Source organism: Solea solea, chromosome 21 (genome assembly GCF_958295425.1).
Source record: "Solea solea chromosome 21, fSolSol10.1, whole genome shotgun sequence".
Classification (NCBI taxonomy): Eukaryota; Metazoa; Chordata; class Actinopteri; order Pleuronectiformes; family Soleidae; genus Solea; species Solea solea.
In genome coordinates, this window is record NC_081154.1 from 18,537,656 (window position 1) to 18,553,812 (window position 16,157).

General features: G+C 39.8%; 2 protein-coding genes and 1 non-coding gene across 3 annotated transcripts; 2 read left to right on the forward strand and 1 right to left on the reverse strand.

Moving 5' to 3' along the window:
* Positions 1-1,797: 1,797 nt before the first annotated feature.
* Positions 1,798-1,891, forward strand: trnai-uau (transfer RNA isoleucine (anticodon UAU)). Its single transcript has 2 exons — positions 1,798-1,835; positions 1,856-1,891. It is a non-coding gene; the product is annotated as a tRNA-Ile (tRNA).
* A 5,513-nt stretch (positions 1,892-7,404) lies between these two features.
* On the reverse strand, positions 7,405-8,874 carry mrpl27 (mitochondrial ribosomal protein L27). Its single transcript, XM_058621196.1, has 4 exons — positions 8,813-8,874; positions 8,255-8,383; positions 8,003-8,070; positions 7,405-7,913 (listed from the first exon to the last, which is right to left on the reverse strand). The coding sequence occupies exons 1-4, from the start codon at positions 8,850-8,852 to the stop codon at positions 7,707-7,709; spliced, it is 444 nt and encodes a 147-aa protein (XP_058477179.1). The 5' UTR covers positions 8,853-8,874; the 3' UTR covers positions 7,405-7,706.
* Positions 8,875-9,188: 314 nt separating this feature from the next.
* On the forward strand, positions 9,189-14,540 carry eme1 (essential meiotic structure-specific endonuclease 1). The gene is made up of 9 exons (XM_058620185.1): positions 9,189-9,372; positions 10,386-11,145; positions 11,553-11,680; positions 11,780-11,869; positions 12,332-12,453; positions 12,538-12,679; positions 13,410-13,525; positions 13,638-13,827; positions 13,983-14,540. Exons 2-9 carry the CDS (start codon positions 10,413-10,415, stop codon positions 14,154-14,156), a joined length of 1,695 nt encoding a protein of 564 aa, XP_058476168.1. The 5' UTR covers positions 9,189-9,372; positions 10,386-10,412; the 3' UTR covers positions 14,157-14,540.
* Positions 14,541-16,157: the final 1,617 nt, after the last annotated feature.

Genomic DNA, 16,157 nt, shown 5'->3' on the forward strand with positions numbered 1-16,157 from the left:
GTTTAAATTCAGCTGTTTCTCCTCTATCGTCCACTAGAGGCCACACAAACCTCAGCTTTTCACTTTTCTTTCCTCTTTTATTTTGAAGGGACTTCTGAACTCTCTCTCTTTTGACCTGGTGTTAATGTTTACCTCTCCCTCTCTCTCTCTCTCTCGCGCTCTCTCTCTCTCTCTCTCTGTGTGTGTTGTGTTTTTTCTTTCTCTCACTCAGAAACAAAGGAGTTGTGATTTTTTTTCTTTAAAAATGAGTGAAAACCCACGTTTTTTCGTACCTTTTTCACAACTTTAATGTATTTTTTATTGTTTTGTTTGTTTTTTTCTGGACTCTGATGTTGAGAGAATCTGCAGCGATGGCTCCGGAGCTGTTCACTGTCATCGTTGCCTCAGGTAAAAACTAAATTAAAACTTTTTAACACCTATTATTTTTTTAAACAAAGAAAATCACCTGAATGGGTTTTTAAAAGTGACAAAAAGGCAGGTTTTTGTTCTTATTTGACTGACGAGTGTCTGTTAAACACTGTTAAACTATTGTTTATGTCATATTATTGTATGTATTCTTACATATACACATCATTTTTCTGTTTGTTTGTGCATAAATGAGTCAGTCCAGGATTATGATGGTAAAAAATTTAATTATGTGATTTAATTTCCTATATTTTCTTATTTTAAAAGCTGTTTTAATCCCATTTTTTAAAAAAATCTAATACTTAAATATACTTTACTACAGTTTTTTGTCGTATAATAAATTAAAAAAACAAAAACCTTTCTTTTCCTGAAGTGGCTCAAACAAGTTATTTTCAAAATAAATGTCTTCAACAGAACTGTAATAATAGACACCCTTAAAAAAAACATGTTATCTCATAATAATCTGGTTTATTCGACACAGTATCAGTAACATAATGTGTTAATCTCTGTATAATCCCAATACAATGTGGAATTTTATATGTAAAAAAATCTGTATTTTGTGCTTTAACACATTAGATAATAATTAAAGCTTCAGTGTGTAACTCACTCATGTTTCACAGAACTGGGGTTAATTCCTTAACCTAAAGTTCATTTTAAACTTTAGGTTAGCCTCACTTATGTTTCAGAGAACCAGAGTTATTTCTTTTACCTAAAGTTCTCTTTAGGTTAGCATTAGGTTAGCCTCGCTTGTGTTTCAGAGAACCAGAGGTAAATTCCTTAACCTAAAGTTTGCTGCCGTCTTGCGTTATTAGCGTCATTACGCTGTGTCTCCACAGACACAGAGGAACACACTTAAAATAAACTCACAGACTACAGCTTTAACTGTGCAAGTGTTTTTTAATAAAGAATAGTTCACGTCGTCCTCTCATCTGTGTTCTTTGTCATGTAAAGTTCGCAGTGACATGAACCGCGTTGTTGATTGATTGATTTTCTTCGTCGTCAGTGTCGTGCGTGGCGTTCTGTCTGCTGGTCGTGATGCTGGTGGTGGTTCTGTACCGCAAAGATCCGCTCTGCTGCAGATTCACAGAGCAACGACGTCGCACAGTAAGTCATCAATAACTCAATCGATCGATCACAACATAAAACTAACGCTCTATACGCGCTGACGTTCAAATACTGTGCAGAAATGATTACGATCAACATTAAATCTGTTGTTTTTAGCAACGATCTTTGAGTCTTAAACAACACGTTTCACCTGCACAACACTCGATATTTATCATAATTCTTTTTACGAGTAGTTTCTAACAGCTCACTTCCACTTAACTCCTTCAGATAGATCACTTAAAGCATCTTTTTTGTCCAATAATGGAGAGGAGCGAAGAACAAAAACAGGCTCCAGTGGCGCAATCGGTCAGCGCGCGGTACTTATAAGACAGTAACCTGCAGAGTGATGCCGAGGTTGTGAGTTCGAGCCTCACCTGGAGCAAGAACTGCTTTAGTTTGTTCAATTGTTGCTAGATATAAATGAGAATTTAATTGCGAAAGTGTCACAGTATGTCAGCTGACATTGGCACGGCACCCTCTGCGACCCTGCATCCTATGGAGGATACAGCCATAGAAAATGGACGGATGCGTAATTTAACAGTTTGTTTATATAATCTACCACAAAATATTAGAAACAACATCATTTAGAGAACAGAACTCTGCTAACGATCGACACGAACGCGATGTATGACCAAGCCAACAATGTCGAAGTGTAGATCCTAATATTTCATCTTTAAAAATGGCTGCTGTGAAAAAAAAGGGTGTTTGCGCCAGGTTTATTTTTACTTATATGCCAAAGTTCATAGTATTTGAGACAAACTGGACTCTCCACATTCAGTTAGCACCAAAACTTAGTTTATTTATCGTATAAAAACATGGTGAACCAAAGTGGTCGCCTCATCACCTCATCCTGTTTATGAATTAATGATAAAATTAATGAAAAATAACAATTCATATCATGGGAGGGGATTGAAATATGATTATTTTTATCTTCCATTCCTGCTAAAATAAAAACAGTGAATCTTTAAGACGTTGGGAGTGACACAGGGCTCGTCACGTGTTGACCTCTGACCTCTCTGCTGCTGTAACAAGTGAATTTTCCCACCACTATGACGTCATCTAATATCTTTCAGTTGAAGTAGAATTTTAAACAAACTTTGCTTTATCTTGACTAAGTCAGAGACTGGAAGCTGTGAATCTGAAGTTCAGACTCTGACACTGATTAACTAGTATATCTTGTATATTTATGTACTTTTATTGCAATGTGTCGGCGTTCTCTGGAACAGAATGAGGGGTCATTTGAAGAAGAGTTGAAGATTTATTCTGCGGATTTAAAGTGACAGTGAGCTCTTAACGCTTAAAAACCAGTGCAGAAGTGTTTCCCGCCAACATGGTGTCATGTGACGACCAGAGCCTTAAACACGTGTTTAAAAAGAGATGTATCGCAGTATTGTGAGTGTGTTTGTGTGTGTGGCTGTTTTATCAAACTGAACTGAAACTGTTAACGATATATAAAAAATAAAAGCCCAAATGAATCGTATTCCCGATGTTTGTGTTTGAGGACGATCCTCCGCATTATCACAGCAGACACACGCTGATGTTTCCAGACCAGGACGAGAGCGGAGCTGCTGCCAACCCGGCTGCCGTCGGACCGCAGGTGAGAGGAACCGGGAAAGAGATGGACAGCGACACCTGGTGGCTGACGTCGCTGACGCAACTAAAGCGGCGCCATATTGGCAGGAAACGGCGCTGTTTATATTCATACGGATAATATAAACCATATAAACCAGACAATATGTCAGAAAACTGATCTGTTTTGATACAAAGTGAAGACGTAGTGAGTCAGGATGATGAAATAGATGCTAATTAACTGCAATATCTTAATTTTTTACGTGCTTTTACTGCGATGCATTGGCGTTCTCTGGAATAGAATGAGGGAAAATTGAAGATAAGGTCTGGAATAATATTTCCATATTCTTGAAAAGCACCAGGGGGCAGTACAACGGTCAGATATGTTCAGTCTGTCAGGTTCTGTGATATATTCTACAATTTAAAGTGACAGTGAACTCTTAAAAGCTTGAAACGAGCACTGATAACATTCAATTTGCCAGAAGGTTTTCCTGCCAACATGGCGGCGCAAGCAAACTCCAGCTCTATACATTTGTCTAAAATGAGACATATCGCAGTATTTCGAGTTTGTTTGTGTGTGTGTGTGTGTGTGTGTGTTTAGCTTCCTGGAAGGTTGTTCATCATCGGGAAGCCAAATCACTACCACATGGAGGGAATCGCGCCGAGGCTGCCGTCCTACGAGAGCGTCCGCAGGAAGGACAGGCAGAGACAGATCCACAGCATGATCGCAGAGCGCTTCGGCCTCAATGGCAGCTGTGACGAGGTGAGCGGACGCGCAGGTTTTTTTGGTTTAATATCACTTCTGTTCTGTATTTGTTTCACGGTAAATCTTTCAACCACAGACATGATGTTGCTACGATGTTTGCGCAAGTAAAGCACCGCGATGAGCACCGCTATCGAATGCTATTGCTAACAATGTGCTAAGATACATTTGCGTCAATGTTTCCTGGACTAAGCAATGTTAGCTGCTATTGAGCTAGCTAATCACTTTCAGGTTCCTAGCTACAGCCTTTGTAGCTACAAAATAGTCGTTTCTGTATATTCTACAACAACCGAGGCAGCTAGCCAGCTAGCTAGCTGCATGTTAAAGTGGAAACAACACAGTTTTGTTCACAACAGTGCGATAACGACCGGAACGTTCATGCAAATTGCTGCTAATCATAGATAGCTATTTCTGCTGTGTCCTAATGAGAGCTAACTCAGACATTATTCGTAAAAACTGACAAAGGGAGCTCTCAGAAGAAGAGTGGCAAATTCATGAGAGATTTCTTCTTCTTCTTTGATGGTTTTGATGTTTAACAGCAGCTTGTACCCATGATGTTGCATGACTGCCACCTTCTGGAATTAGAAAACTCTTCCAACAGTTAGCCTCATCCTGGCTAACGTGACGATTAGCCTCGTACAAAGATCAGTCCTTCAAGTTCCTCGTGTCTTGTTATATTAGTTACGACTATTTCTAACAACACACGTCATAATTATCTTTTTTTCAGCCTCCACCATCGTATGAAGAAACTCTGCGTCACTCTCTGCAGTCTGTCGACGTCCACGTGTCTTCACACTCCCAGGACGAGTCGTCAAACCTCAGTTAGGCCTCAGACTTTGCAGCTTCCTCATCCTCCTCCTCCTCCTGCTCGGCAAAAAAACGCCAGGTTTTCTTTTTCACGACTTCTTCTGCCAAGTCACAGCGTGAGGACGGGTTTGTACAGCCAAGAGGACGACGCCATCCGGGGACAAGAAGAAGAGCATCCCAGGAAGAGAGAAGCCAGTTCTGTAGATCTTTGTGCTTCTGCCAAAAAGGTATTTCATGATTCAAGCTGCTCAGTTTTCCCTGAGGGTGACATTTCTTCAGCCCTCTAAAACCTCACAGGCACAGTGAAATCACAATCTCATCACAACAGTGTTTGTTGATGTAAATAACAACAAATCCAGCCATGAAACATCTCGTTAATGTTGCCTGTAACTTTGTTTTTGAAGGAAAAACCACTTTATACAACATTTCTTAGCAGAACAGAGATTAGCTTTTTTCGAGAGTAATTGAAATTTAAAGCTCAGCTTAAGTTTACAATATCTTAAGAACACGTTTACTGCTTTATCTCACTGTTATACGGTGTTTTTCCTGAAGTTTAAAAACTGCGAGCTCTCCCACACCAAACCCCATAGAGTAAACCAGGGTTTTTAGCTCGCGGGGAAACAGGAGCTGCTGGTCTACTGCTGCCTCGTGTGGTCACTTTGCGTCACTGAGGTAAATCAGAACAAAGAATTTCAAATGCCGAATTGCCAAAATAACGCATTTTATCTTCCTGACGGAGGCATCAGTGGATCAACAACTCCTGTGTGCTGTGATGTTAAAATCGTGGTTTTCTCTATGGGGTTTGGTGCAGCGAGTGAGTAGCTTCACAAACTACCAGAAAAGGTTGTTTAACAGTGAGATTAAGCAGTGAGCATATTCTTCACACATTGCAGACTCAGGCTGGTATAGATATTGTCAGATAAGCCTTTTGTTAAGAGTCCCCACGCACAAACAAACCCTCAAGTATTTGTGGATTCTTTGGTCTGTTGACCTAAATTAATTGGCCGGTGACTCTGTGTGTGTGTGAGGCAAAGTTCAACAGTTCAAGGTTACTGTTTAACTCAGATCAAACACTAACCCCGGCGTCGTGAGCAGAGACGAGTGAACCGCAATGATACCCAAAAAAAAGACACATTTCACGCCACAAACCTAGAGACTCATTCAAGAAGAGAGAAAACACTCAACGATGGAGTGCTCGCTCGCTCGCTCGCGCTGCTGCTGCTGTTTTATCTCAGCAGCGAACACCGTGACCCGCACACATCGCATTCATTTCACAAGATTACGAAAACTCCTCACATCCATCATCCGTGCTGTGCTTCAGGAGAAAAAGTGTTTCCACTCGCAGACTTGTGGTGTACCAGGCGTTACCCACACTCCCTGTGCTCTGCATACCAGCAGACACACACACTCACACACTCACACGTGTTTGTCTTTGTAATCTCTTTAAAGGAATGTTAACAAAACAATCTGATTGATACAGATTAGATCACACGGTCAAAGTAAAAGCTCATCATCGCAGATTACACCTTTAAAATGTCGTCAATGCCAACGGACTTTTACTTTGTTCTGTTCAAATCAATTCATGAAGGAAAAAAAGAAGAAGTTTGGCCTCTAATCAAGCTGCATTTCGACCATTTACTGACATCTGGTGGTCACTTTTGTTATTGCACCTTTTTTAAAAAGAAATAATCTGAAAGTTTTTGGAAGAAACTGCGAAATATTTGTGACAGAACTGCAGTTAAAAGTGTTGTAAGAAGAAGAAGAAGAAGAAGAAGAAAGGATTGTGTGATGTTTACATGATTTAAATCATTAATTTATAGTTTTAATAGTCTTTTTCTCCTTTTATCAGTCATCATCATCTACCGCTTTCCTTTTGTATTAATAATAATTAATATGTATCTAGGATAAAATCTTACACTGACACCTTGTGGTCAAATGCTGGCGTTGCAGTTTTATCAGAGTAGAACATGAAAATTTAAGATTTTTTCTTTAAAAAGCAACTTTTGTCATTGTTTTTGTGATTATAAATAATCTGCAGTGTGGTTATGTTTTCACATTATGTTGGTTTTTGATTTTATACATAAACAAACTTGTGTGGGTGAGAAAGTACAATTTTTATACAACTTTTTGACAAATTTAAGTTATTATTAAACAGTAAAAAAGTTAAAAAACCTGATTGTTATCATGAAAAGTTGATTTCGAGATGTAAACCCCCCCCCCCCAAAAATCTTATATCCTTTATATTATTATTATTACATCAAACTAAGGAACACAGGGATTAGATGTGATGTGGTGACATCTTGTGGTCAAATGATTGTATTACACATTCACAACAAGCTTCAAAATGTGCTTTTATTAGTTTACGAAACTCTGGAACTGATTCTACAAAATTATATTTTCTTGCAAATCAACTCAATTTTAATTATTTTATACAGATATGAATTTTTTTATGGTGCAAAGTTTTGTATTTTTTTTCCAATGTTTTCCAACTAGATTTTGGAAGTTTTTGAATTTTTCACACTGATCATAAACCAAAACATAACAACTTAATACAGAAATAATTATCTTATGGAATATTTATCATGATTCCATTACGAAAATTGACATTTCCGCATTATTTCAGCGACTTTGCGCATCTCCAGTCTTATTTATTGTACTTGTAATAAAATGTTTTTTCTAACTTTTTTTCCACCTTTTCTTTCAACACTGACCAATTTGACAAAAATATTCCTACAGACACAAACCTGAAGACACAATTACACATAAAAACTTTATTTTCAATACAGTGAATTGAATTTAATCAGTAAGTAACGACTGTGATAATGACTCAGCACATGTTCTTTAAGGTTTTTCATGTCCAGAGAGTGTATGAAGCGTCTTAATAATGACACAAATGATGTTTCGGCACAGTGGGGAGAAGGTGGAGCCTCCTGGTGGACGTGAGCATCATTGTTTTTTGTTTTTTACTGACAGACCGAACCTCACGCTGTCAAAGTCCCTCCAGGATCCACGTGACGTTCTGTGATCAACATAAATAGTGTTCCGGCCGAGTCCACGTTCACACCATGTCCACCAGTTTAAATTTGCCCTCCTGTTTGACCGGCATGACGTTGATGAAGGTCTTGTAGAGCAGAGCTCCTTTGGGCAGTCTGGTGATGACACGCCTCGACTTTTGGCTGCGCGGCGCTGGGACGAAAATCTCCTTCGTGAACCTGACTTCTCCGTCCTCCAAAGCAAACAGAGTCCTGTTGGTTCCCATCCCCACCTGCAGGACAGGAGGGTGGAGGGGAATTGTCTGAATATCTGGATGTTTTAAAAGTCTGAGTTTCACAGATTCTGACCCTGTTTACTTACGTGAGCTCCTGGGTGATACCTCATCGCCCCCTGTGTTGCCAGGATGTTACCAGCGTGGACAAAGTTACCTTAGAAACAGATGAAAAGTGAAGTTCAATGAACAAAAGTGCTACTTGAGAGAATAATCTACAGTTAATAGTTAGTCGCAGCCCAAATCAGACTCTATGAAAACCTCTATTTACCAGATGAGTCATCACTGTACTTTAATGTGTATGTATACATCAACTGTAGAGAGAACACAAATTCCGTTACCATCCTGTTTCTTGAAGCCATATCTGCGACCAGGACTATTTCCACCCAAGTTCTTGGAGCTGCCACCGGCCTTCTTTGACGCAAACCTCACAGAGTCCAGGAGGAAGGACTGGTAAGGAGCCAGCAGACCTGAGAGCAGCAAGAGGAAATTCATGAAAAATCACAGAAACATCCATATTCAGCCCTTAAACAAAACCCCATTACAAAAACCAGTGAGTTAAATGTGTTTTATGCATTTGATGTGATGTGAAAAACTCTGAGTAGGTGGGATTTAGTACAATACGTGTCCCAAATAGGACTTGACAATTCGGCGATTACGTTTCCTGATGTTATTGCACAGAGGTTAAAAATTAGACGCTAAAGTAAAACCAAATCAGCTAGATGTCACTGGCATGTGTATGACATTAGATGCTAGTGGAGTTAGTTCAAGTAGCCGGTAATAACGTAAATAAAACGTGTTTGCCGGGCAGCTAAAATAATAAAACAAATATTTAGTTTACATTGCGTAAGTGTACGTACAGCAGTATATACATTACGTTAAATAACGAGAAATAATACCCGCTCGGGACTTCAGCATCAAGGACGCCAGCGCTGCCATTTTGAGCGGAAATTACTTCCGCGAGAGTGACTGCGTCATATCCGGATATGTTTGTTAGCTTCACGGTCCTCAAGGAAGGTGACGAGTATTCGTTCACAATTTGCGGGTTAATGCTCCCAAAAAGTAACAATTCCGGCATTTTAATCAATTCAAAAATAATCCTAAACACGAAAACGATAAAACTAGGATATGTAATGTTCACACTTTACGATTTGTTGAGGCGGACTTAAACCTAAACCGTTTTCACTGTGGTATTATCATTTCAGTGCAATCAAATTTCACAAATCAAATATGCATACATTTTTAAATATATTTCATTAACTTACGTTACCACCCAATTTTACATCACTCGAATTGCATTTAATAGCGTTGAAATACGTAAGAGTATGCGGATGTCCCATTACCTGTGAACGCACCATAACCCGGGGAAATCAAACATTCTTCTTCGGTCGTACTTCTGCAGTATTTTTTTATTTTTCTGTGGAAATAAACAGTTTAAATACTAGAACTACAAGCCACAGTAAGTAGTTAATGTGTATCTAAAATATAAGTGCACTCGTAAACATCGTTATGCAGGATTTCATCGTAAATGAGCGCGTGAAAACACAGCAAGTGAATGCATTTCAAGCTAATCTAACGTTTGTGTGTGGACGCTCGTACTGAGATCGACTTTAGCAACATTATTAGCTGTTGTTAAGTAATATATGTATATAATATTGTAGTATATGTATATAATGTTGTAACATATGTATATAATGTTCGTAAGGGATGCGGAAACTTTGTTTTAACGTGTCATTTTCCGTAACTGTCGTTCTATATTTTTCAAATCAAACGGTGGTGAACCGTTGAAGTAAGTTTTAAGTTGGGTATTCATTTAGGGACCGTCAATAAATTATTGTTTGAAGAATTAGAATTTATGATAAATAAATAAATGATAATATCTTAAAAACACATCTTATTTTTTTTCAATTAAAAATAGGCAGAAAGAGTATAAATAATTATGGATTTGATTCTGTTCAGGATCAGGATGTGTCATTTACAATGAAAATGTCTACAGGATCATAACAGTATGCAGGTTTTCTGGGATTCTGACCACTTCAGCCTTTATGAAAGCACTCAGAATCCCAAAATTAGGCATTTAGACCTTGCAGTATCCAGGATTCTGTCTATTTACATCACTTTCTGAAGCTGGTTTAAGCTGTTTATACCAGATTGTTTATTACGTATTATCTATATCTTTACTGTCTTTACTGTCTTGCTGCTGTAACAATGCAAATTTCCCCACTGCGGGACAAATAAAGGATTATCTTATCTTATCTTAGAATCATAAAAAAGAATAACTTTTTCTTCTTGCTGAATTATCTGTTATATCCATTGTCTGTTATTGGTTTATGTTCTGACTGGTGATGCAATGTAATTACTAATAAACACTTAAAGAATAGTTTAAATTGTGAGAATATTGGCTGAGGACTGGTGTGTCTTTGTTTTTCTCCAGAAAAAAGTAACTTTTTTGTTTGAATTCTTCCCTCACAGTGAGTTTCACTTGGATTTGAAAGAAACATGTGCAGCTACAGTGACTCCATCAGTGACTTGGATGAGGAGCTGCCCGTGTTTGACTTCCTGCGGCCCGGTCCACACCGAGACCGGACCTCAAAGAGCTGCTCTTTGGAACCAGACTTGGTGGATCTGGATGACTCGGACGCAGAAGACGCCGTCACCTGCACCTCGGCGACGGAGAACGATGGCGTGGGAGCACCTGACGTGATGATGCTCAGCAGTGATTCTGATGATGATGATGTGCTTCATGTCCCGCTGGCACAGAGACTCAAACAGAGGCAGGAGAACGTAATTAGTGCCTCCTCCACTGTCACTAATGAGAAACATGCTGAGCACAAGTCCCACTCCAATCTGGACTGTTTACAGCTCCCTTGTCGGAACGGGATTCCACAGTCGGCGGCGCCACTCGGCCGCCAGCAGGTGAGAGGTGTGGGAGCCTCACTCGGCCCAGAAGAGGAGGAGACACCAGCTGTCCCTCAGCGGTGTCCAAGTGAGGGGAGCAGTGACACGTCCCCTGCCAAGAGGAAGCGTGCCAAGCGGACGGTGGAGGAGATCCAGGCCTCCAGGGAGGAGGCGCTGAGGCGGCGGCGAGCCAAGGAGAACCAGCAGAAGGAGAAGGAGGCGCTCAGGCTGCAGCAGGAGAGACAGAGAGCGGAGAGGAAAGTGGTGGCAGACGCTGCCAAAGCCCTGAGGCCAGAGGAGTGCGTCAAACACATGGTGGTGGCTGTGGATCCAGGTGAGGAGATCATATTTAATAATGTCTGGCACTGGGATGAGTGGATAATGAAATTATCAGAGGTGGAGGATGATTTCACACTGCATGTTAAGCCAACCTGTGTGTGTTTGTGTGTCATCTTAAAGGGAGCTAAAATCAGTGATTTTAGCTCACGGGAAACAGGAGCTGCTGGTCTACTGCTGCCTCGTGTGGTCACTTTGTGTCACTGAGGTAAATCTGAACGAAGAATTTCAGACACAGAATTGTCAGCAGTGGATCAACAACTCCTGTGAGCTGTGACGTTAAAATCTCAGATTTTCTCTATGGGGTTTGGTGTGGGAGAGTGAGCGGTTTACAAAACTTCAGTTTCCTGAAGATAAAGACGTGAAGTTTCTCACAGATTTTGCGGTGTGTGTGTGTGTCTGCAGCTCTGTTGCAGTTGGAGGGAGGCGGGACTCTGCTGGCGTCGCTGCAGACGCTGGGCTGCAGCTGTGCCATCGAGAAACAGACGCTCCCCCGCAGCGTTAGCTGGATGAGGAGGACGCCGTCTGCACAGGTGAAGCCGTTTTCATGTGTTAAATGAAACAATTTCATTTATTTTTACAGTTATCCTTTGTTGTTACTGACCTCCCTCTCCTGTGAACCTGTATTTCAGCCTGATGGGGGCGCTTGTGTCCCTGAGGCTCAGGTTGTGATGCACATGACAGTTGAAGTCTTCTGCTCTCTCATCCACAGCTACGTTCAGGTCAGTGAAGCGGCATCAAAACGACATTTTCTGCCCTTTTTTTTTGGCCCAAACTAATTGATTAATTAAGAAAATATAAGTCATATTGGTCTCAAAAACTCAACTCAAAATTACACATCTGTAACAATTTATTTTGTGATTTAGACGGTTTTAGTTTACTATATATACTATAAATAACGGAAATAATCGTTACTCTCATCTTCAGTTTTGACATATTGTACAATTTTCATCTCTTTTTTTGAACATAATTACACTCTGCTCTTATTATTTTCTTATTTTTGTATTTTATTTCTATTTTTTTTAATTTGTTTTTGTACCAATCAACCAGAGCAAAGTCTTCATATTGTGTTGGTTAATCACAGAATCAGAATATAATGATGAAGTAAATATGAAAAGTCAAATTAATTCCAATCGATCAGTTGTCTCAGTGACCACTTGACTCGTTACTTTTATCAAATCCAGGAGGAAAGACTCGGCAGCTCGGACGCCGGTCCCACTCTGACGTCTTGGGTGCGGCAGCAGCAGAAGAATAATCCCGGTAAAATCCTCAGCCTGGTCGTCATCGACATGGAGAAATACTTCAGGTTGGAACACTGAGCTCTGTTCACACACTGTTCACAGAATTCCCCGCTTCACGACACGAGTATGACCGTTTTATTTATCCTCAGATCCCAGAAGTCAAAAAACCAGAAGAAGTTTCGAGAAGCTGTGACGAACGAGGAGCGAGGAGGAGGAAAAGTGAGGAGGAAAGGGAAGAACGGCAGCGCTGAGGCTTTTTTACCCGAGGTGTCACAAGTGGAACTAGAAGAGGTGATGTTGTACACGACACGTTTTTAATTAAGTATGTTAAAACTACACTTGATGTTAAGGATTATTTGAACAGCTTTTTATGATGTAAAAAAAGGAGATGACACAATGACATTGCAGCCTTTATTCGTGAGATGAGGCTAAAAAGAGTGTTTTTAAGTAAAATTTAATTTTCTGGTTGAGTTAAACCTCTTATTTAAATTTTTTTTTAAAGCACTTTTTTTGCACCATGTAACAGAGAAATCATGAATAATTTTAGTTTGTGGACAAAGGAAAACAAATCAGTTCATCCAGAAAATAATCTACAGATTAATCGGTCATGAAAATAACCGTCAACTGAAAATTAACAGATTTTTTGTGAAATGTTTCTGCTGAATTGAACTGAAAAGTAAGGAGTCATGTTCCTCTAGTAGTGACTTTCAAACATTGGGTCGTGACCCACAGAAGGGTCACAGGAAATGTTTTTGGGTGGTCCCCAAATAAATTGGCAGGATTTTCCCATTTTAGTGCGTATATGTTTTTAAATGTATGATATAAGGTTTTTAATTAGGTGTTGTAGATATGTAAAGATTTATATTGTGATTTAGATTGAGAGAGTTCCCATGTAGAAAGTTTGGGAAACACTGCTCTAATTTACACTTAATTGGTAAAATAAGGGCATTTTTAATGGGTTTAGTTTTAGTGATTGACAGGTTTTTGGCATGGTGTAAAAAAAAAAAAAAAATCCCATCAGGCCATGGTTCATCTTCAGCTTCACACCGGCGTCTCCGTGCGCTTCTTGTCCACCTGGAAAGACTTCTCGGATCACATCACCATGGCAACCAAAGCGGTTGCCGAGGCCCCTTTCAAGTAAGTGAGCGCAGTATTTTTCCCTCTCTTTCATATCTGTGTCAGATGTTTTGACCCACGGCAGACAATAACACACGCATGTGTGTGTGTGTGTGTGTGTGTGTGTTTCCAGGCGAGAGAGAGAGAAGACAGGCTTCTCTTTCTACCTGGAGAGCGAGTGGGCGGGGGGTCAGCGGGTGGACAGAGCCGGCCAGGGTCTGCTGCAGGTGTGGAAGAGACAGATCCAGCAGCTCAACAGAGTCAGTGCAGACATGGCCTCAGCCATCGTGGCTGCTTATCCTTCACCACAGCTGCTCAACAAGGTACGAACACTGCTGATATATCTGCTTATATACTGTATTTATATGTTTCTGGGGTACCCCTGAGCAAGGTAGGTAAGATTTAGATTTAGATTTAATTATAAGAGTTTTCTCAATAATAGTTAAATCCCTCTCTCTGTGTGTGTGTGTGCATGCAGGCCTACCGTCTGTGTAAGACCGAGCGTGAGAAGATGAACCTGCTCTCTGACCTCCTGATCCGCAGAGGAGAAGGTTTGACCTCCACGACGCGGCGGGTCGGTCCCGAGCTTTCCAAACGCCTCTACCTCACGATGAGCTGCCGCGACCCAGAGCAGGCGCTGGAAGCTACGTGACCTACGATCTTTCTAATCTTGGACTAAAGTATTATGAATCCAAAACACTAGCTTTTTTTTTTCAATGTCGTGTACGATTTACGGTTCATGCTAACTTTTCACTCACTTTCAACAAAACGTCCCTATTTTTTTATATTTTAAACACAAATTTACTGTTAAAGTAAACAAACTACACCCCATGGATTAGTTGTGAATCTTCCAGGGCAAGATGTTTACTAGACAAAGTAATAAATGTAGGGATTAGTTTTTTCAATGCACATAAAAGGTCAAATTTCCCTGTTTATAGCACGAGATAGCTAATCAAATCAAGCAAAGGTTAGCTTTGTAACCTAAAATTTTCTGGTTTACCATGTCATCGACAAATAAAGCAAATAATAAATTTTTTCCTGTTGTATGTGACAATGTTGTTGGCAGTTAACACATGCTAACAAACTTCTTTGAAGCTAGTTAGCTTAATAAGATGGCTGTGTTAGGTTAGTTAGTTAAGTGGCTAAATTAGGTGTCAGAGAAAATATGTTTGAAACGTTCACATAGAAATCAGGTTTATTGTGAATGCCTTAAGTTGGCTAATGCTAAGAGCTACAGGCTAAAGATTAAACCTCAAAAGACCTTTAGCTACTGAGGTAGTGGGAGCAAAATTAGCATGACTCATTGTTAGCATTAAGGAAACGTGAACCATGTTGAAAAATATGGCACTTTTTCGGTACCAACACCAAATAAGTGAGCGCAAAGTTAGCATGAGTCATTGTTTGCGTTGCGGAAATGTCAACCATTTTGGTAAAAGTAGTACTTTCTTTCAACAAAACTGACATTTCTTTTGAAAAAGTAATCATTTCTCTAACAGAACTGGCATACACCTGACATTTAATTCAATTTTTCAGTACCTCATCATAACCAAATCAGTAGTAACGGTGCTTAATAAGGTGTGGAACAACGTCTCTTTAATTCACAGCAAATCGGTCTCAATTACTAATCATATGTGCAGTGTTACACCTCAGCCCTGCTGTTGATAATGCGGTCCAACTGATTTAAATGTGGCTGAACTCTTGAGTTTTCTGTGTCACTGGGCTGCGTCTTCATTGCCTGTGTTTGTGTCGAGTGTTGTTATGTCTGGCCCCCGGTTTGTGCACCACCAGAAATCTGCCCCACTTCACTTTTGCAAGTGCCCTTGGCTCATTTCCGCCGCATTAGCAGAAAGTGGAACCTGACCAAGAAATGATGAGTGCCTGGAACCGGAGGAAAAAGAGGGCCGAAAGAGACGAATGGGTAACGAGCTGTTAAATGGGCTTAAGAGATGAGCAACATGCCTCACTCGGAGAGAGAGAGTGAGAGAGAGATTCATGGAGAGGAAAGAGCTGGAATGAGAAGTGAAACCACTAAAATATAAGGTTTCAGAGTGATTCATAGGGGGGAAAAAAGATGGGGAAGAATGTCAAGTGAGGATTTTTTCACATCAAATTGCTCAATAGCGATTTGTTGTAGTCGTAACTGACATGAAATGTGAAAAAGGCTTATTCTGAGGCTACAAGAATAATATCTATATTAATGCGACTATACATTAATATAGATATTAATGTATAACTAGCCAAACTAGTTTAGGCTAACTAGCAGTTAGCAGTTTAGTTAATTGGCAAAATCAGATTCAGAAAAATGACTTGCGTTCAAAGTCTAATTATTTTAAAATGTCTTAGTCCAAGTTTATTATGAAAGCTTGAGGTTGGCTAAACTCTAGGCTAAATAATAAGCAAAAAAAAAGAGACAATGCTAAATCTTAATGCTGAGGTAGTAAGTACAAAGTGAGGATGACTCATTGTTAGCATTATGGAAATGTGAACTATGTTTTTTGCTGCGTTATCAAGACCATATCTGTGTTTTTCACAGTAGTACAAAACATGAAACACAAAATCTGTCTAATTTTGGACTGAAAAACTCTTCAGTGTCAGACTTGACACTTCATTATTAATGAACTTTCCATCAAAAATAAAGCAAAGATGAGATAAA

Excerpts from the sequence above, each read along its gene's own strand:
- mrpl27 (XM_058621196.1), bottom strand. The coding sequence starts at position 8,852 with ATGGCAGCGCTGGCGTCCTTGATGCTGAAGTCCCGAGCGG. Across the intron at positions 8,071-8,254 it reads TGGCTTCAAGAAACAGGATG|GTAACTTTGTCCACGCTGGT; the intron begins GTAACGGAATTT and ends TCTGTTTCTAAG. Across the intron at positions 7,914-8,002 it reads GGTATCACCCAGGAGCTCAC|GTGGGGATGGGAACCAACAG; the intron begins GTAAGTAAACAG and ends CCTGTCCTGCAG.
- eme1 (XM_058620185.1), top strand. The coding sequence starts at position 10,413 with ATGTGCAGCTACAGTGACTCCATCAGTGACTTGGATGAGGAGCTGCCC. Across the intron at positions 11,146-11,552 it reads GGTGGTGGCTGTGGATCCAG|CTCTGTTGCAGTTGGAGGGA; the intron begins GTGAGGAGATCA and ends GTGTGTCTGCAG. Across the intron at positions 13,828-13,982 it reads CACCACAGCTGCTCAACAAG|GCCTACCGTCTGTGTAAGAC; the intron begins GTACGAACACTG and ends GTGTGCATGCAG.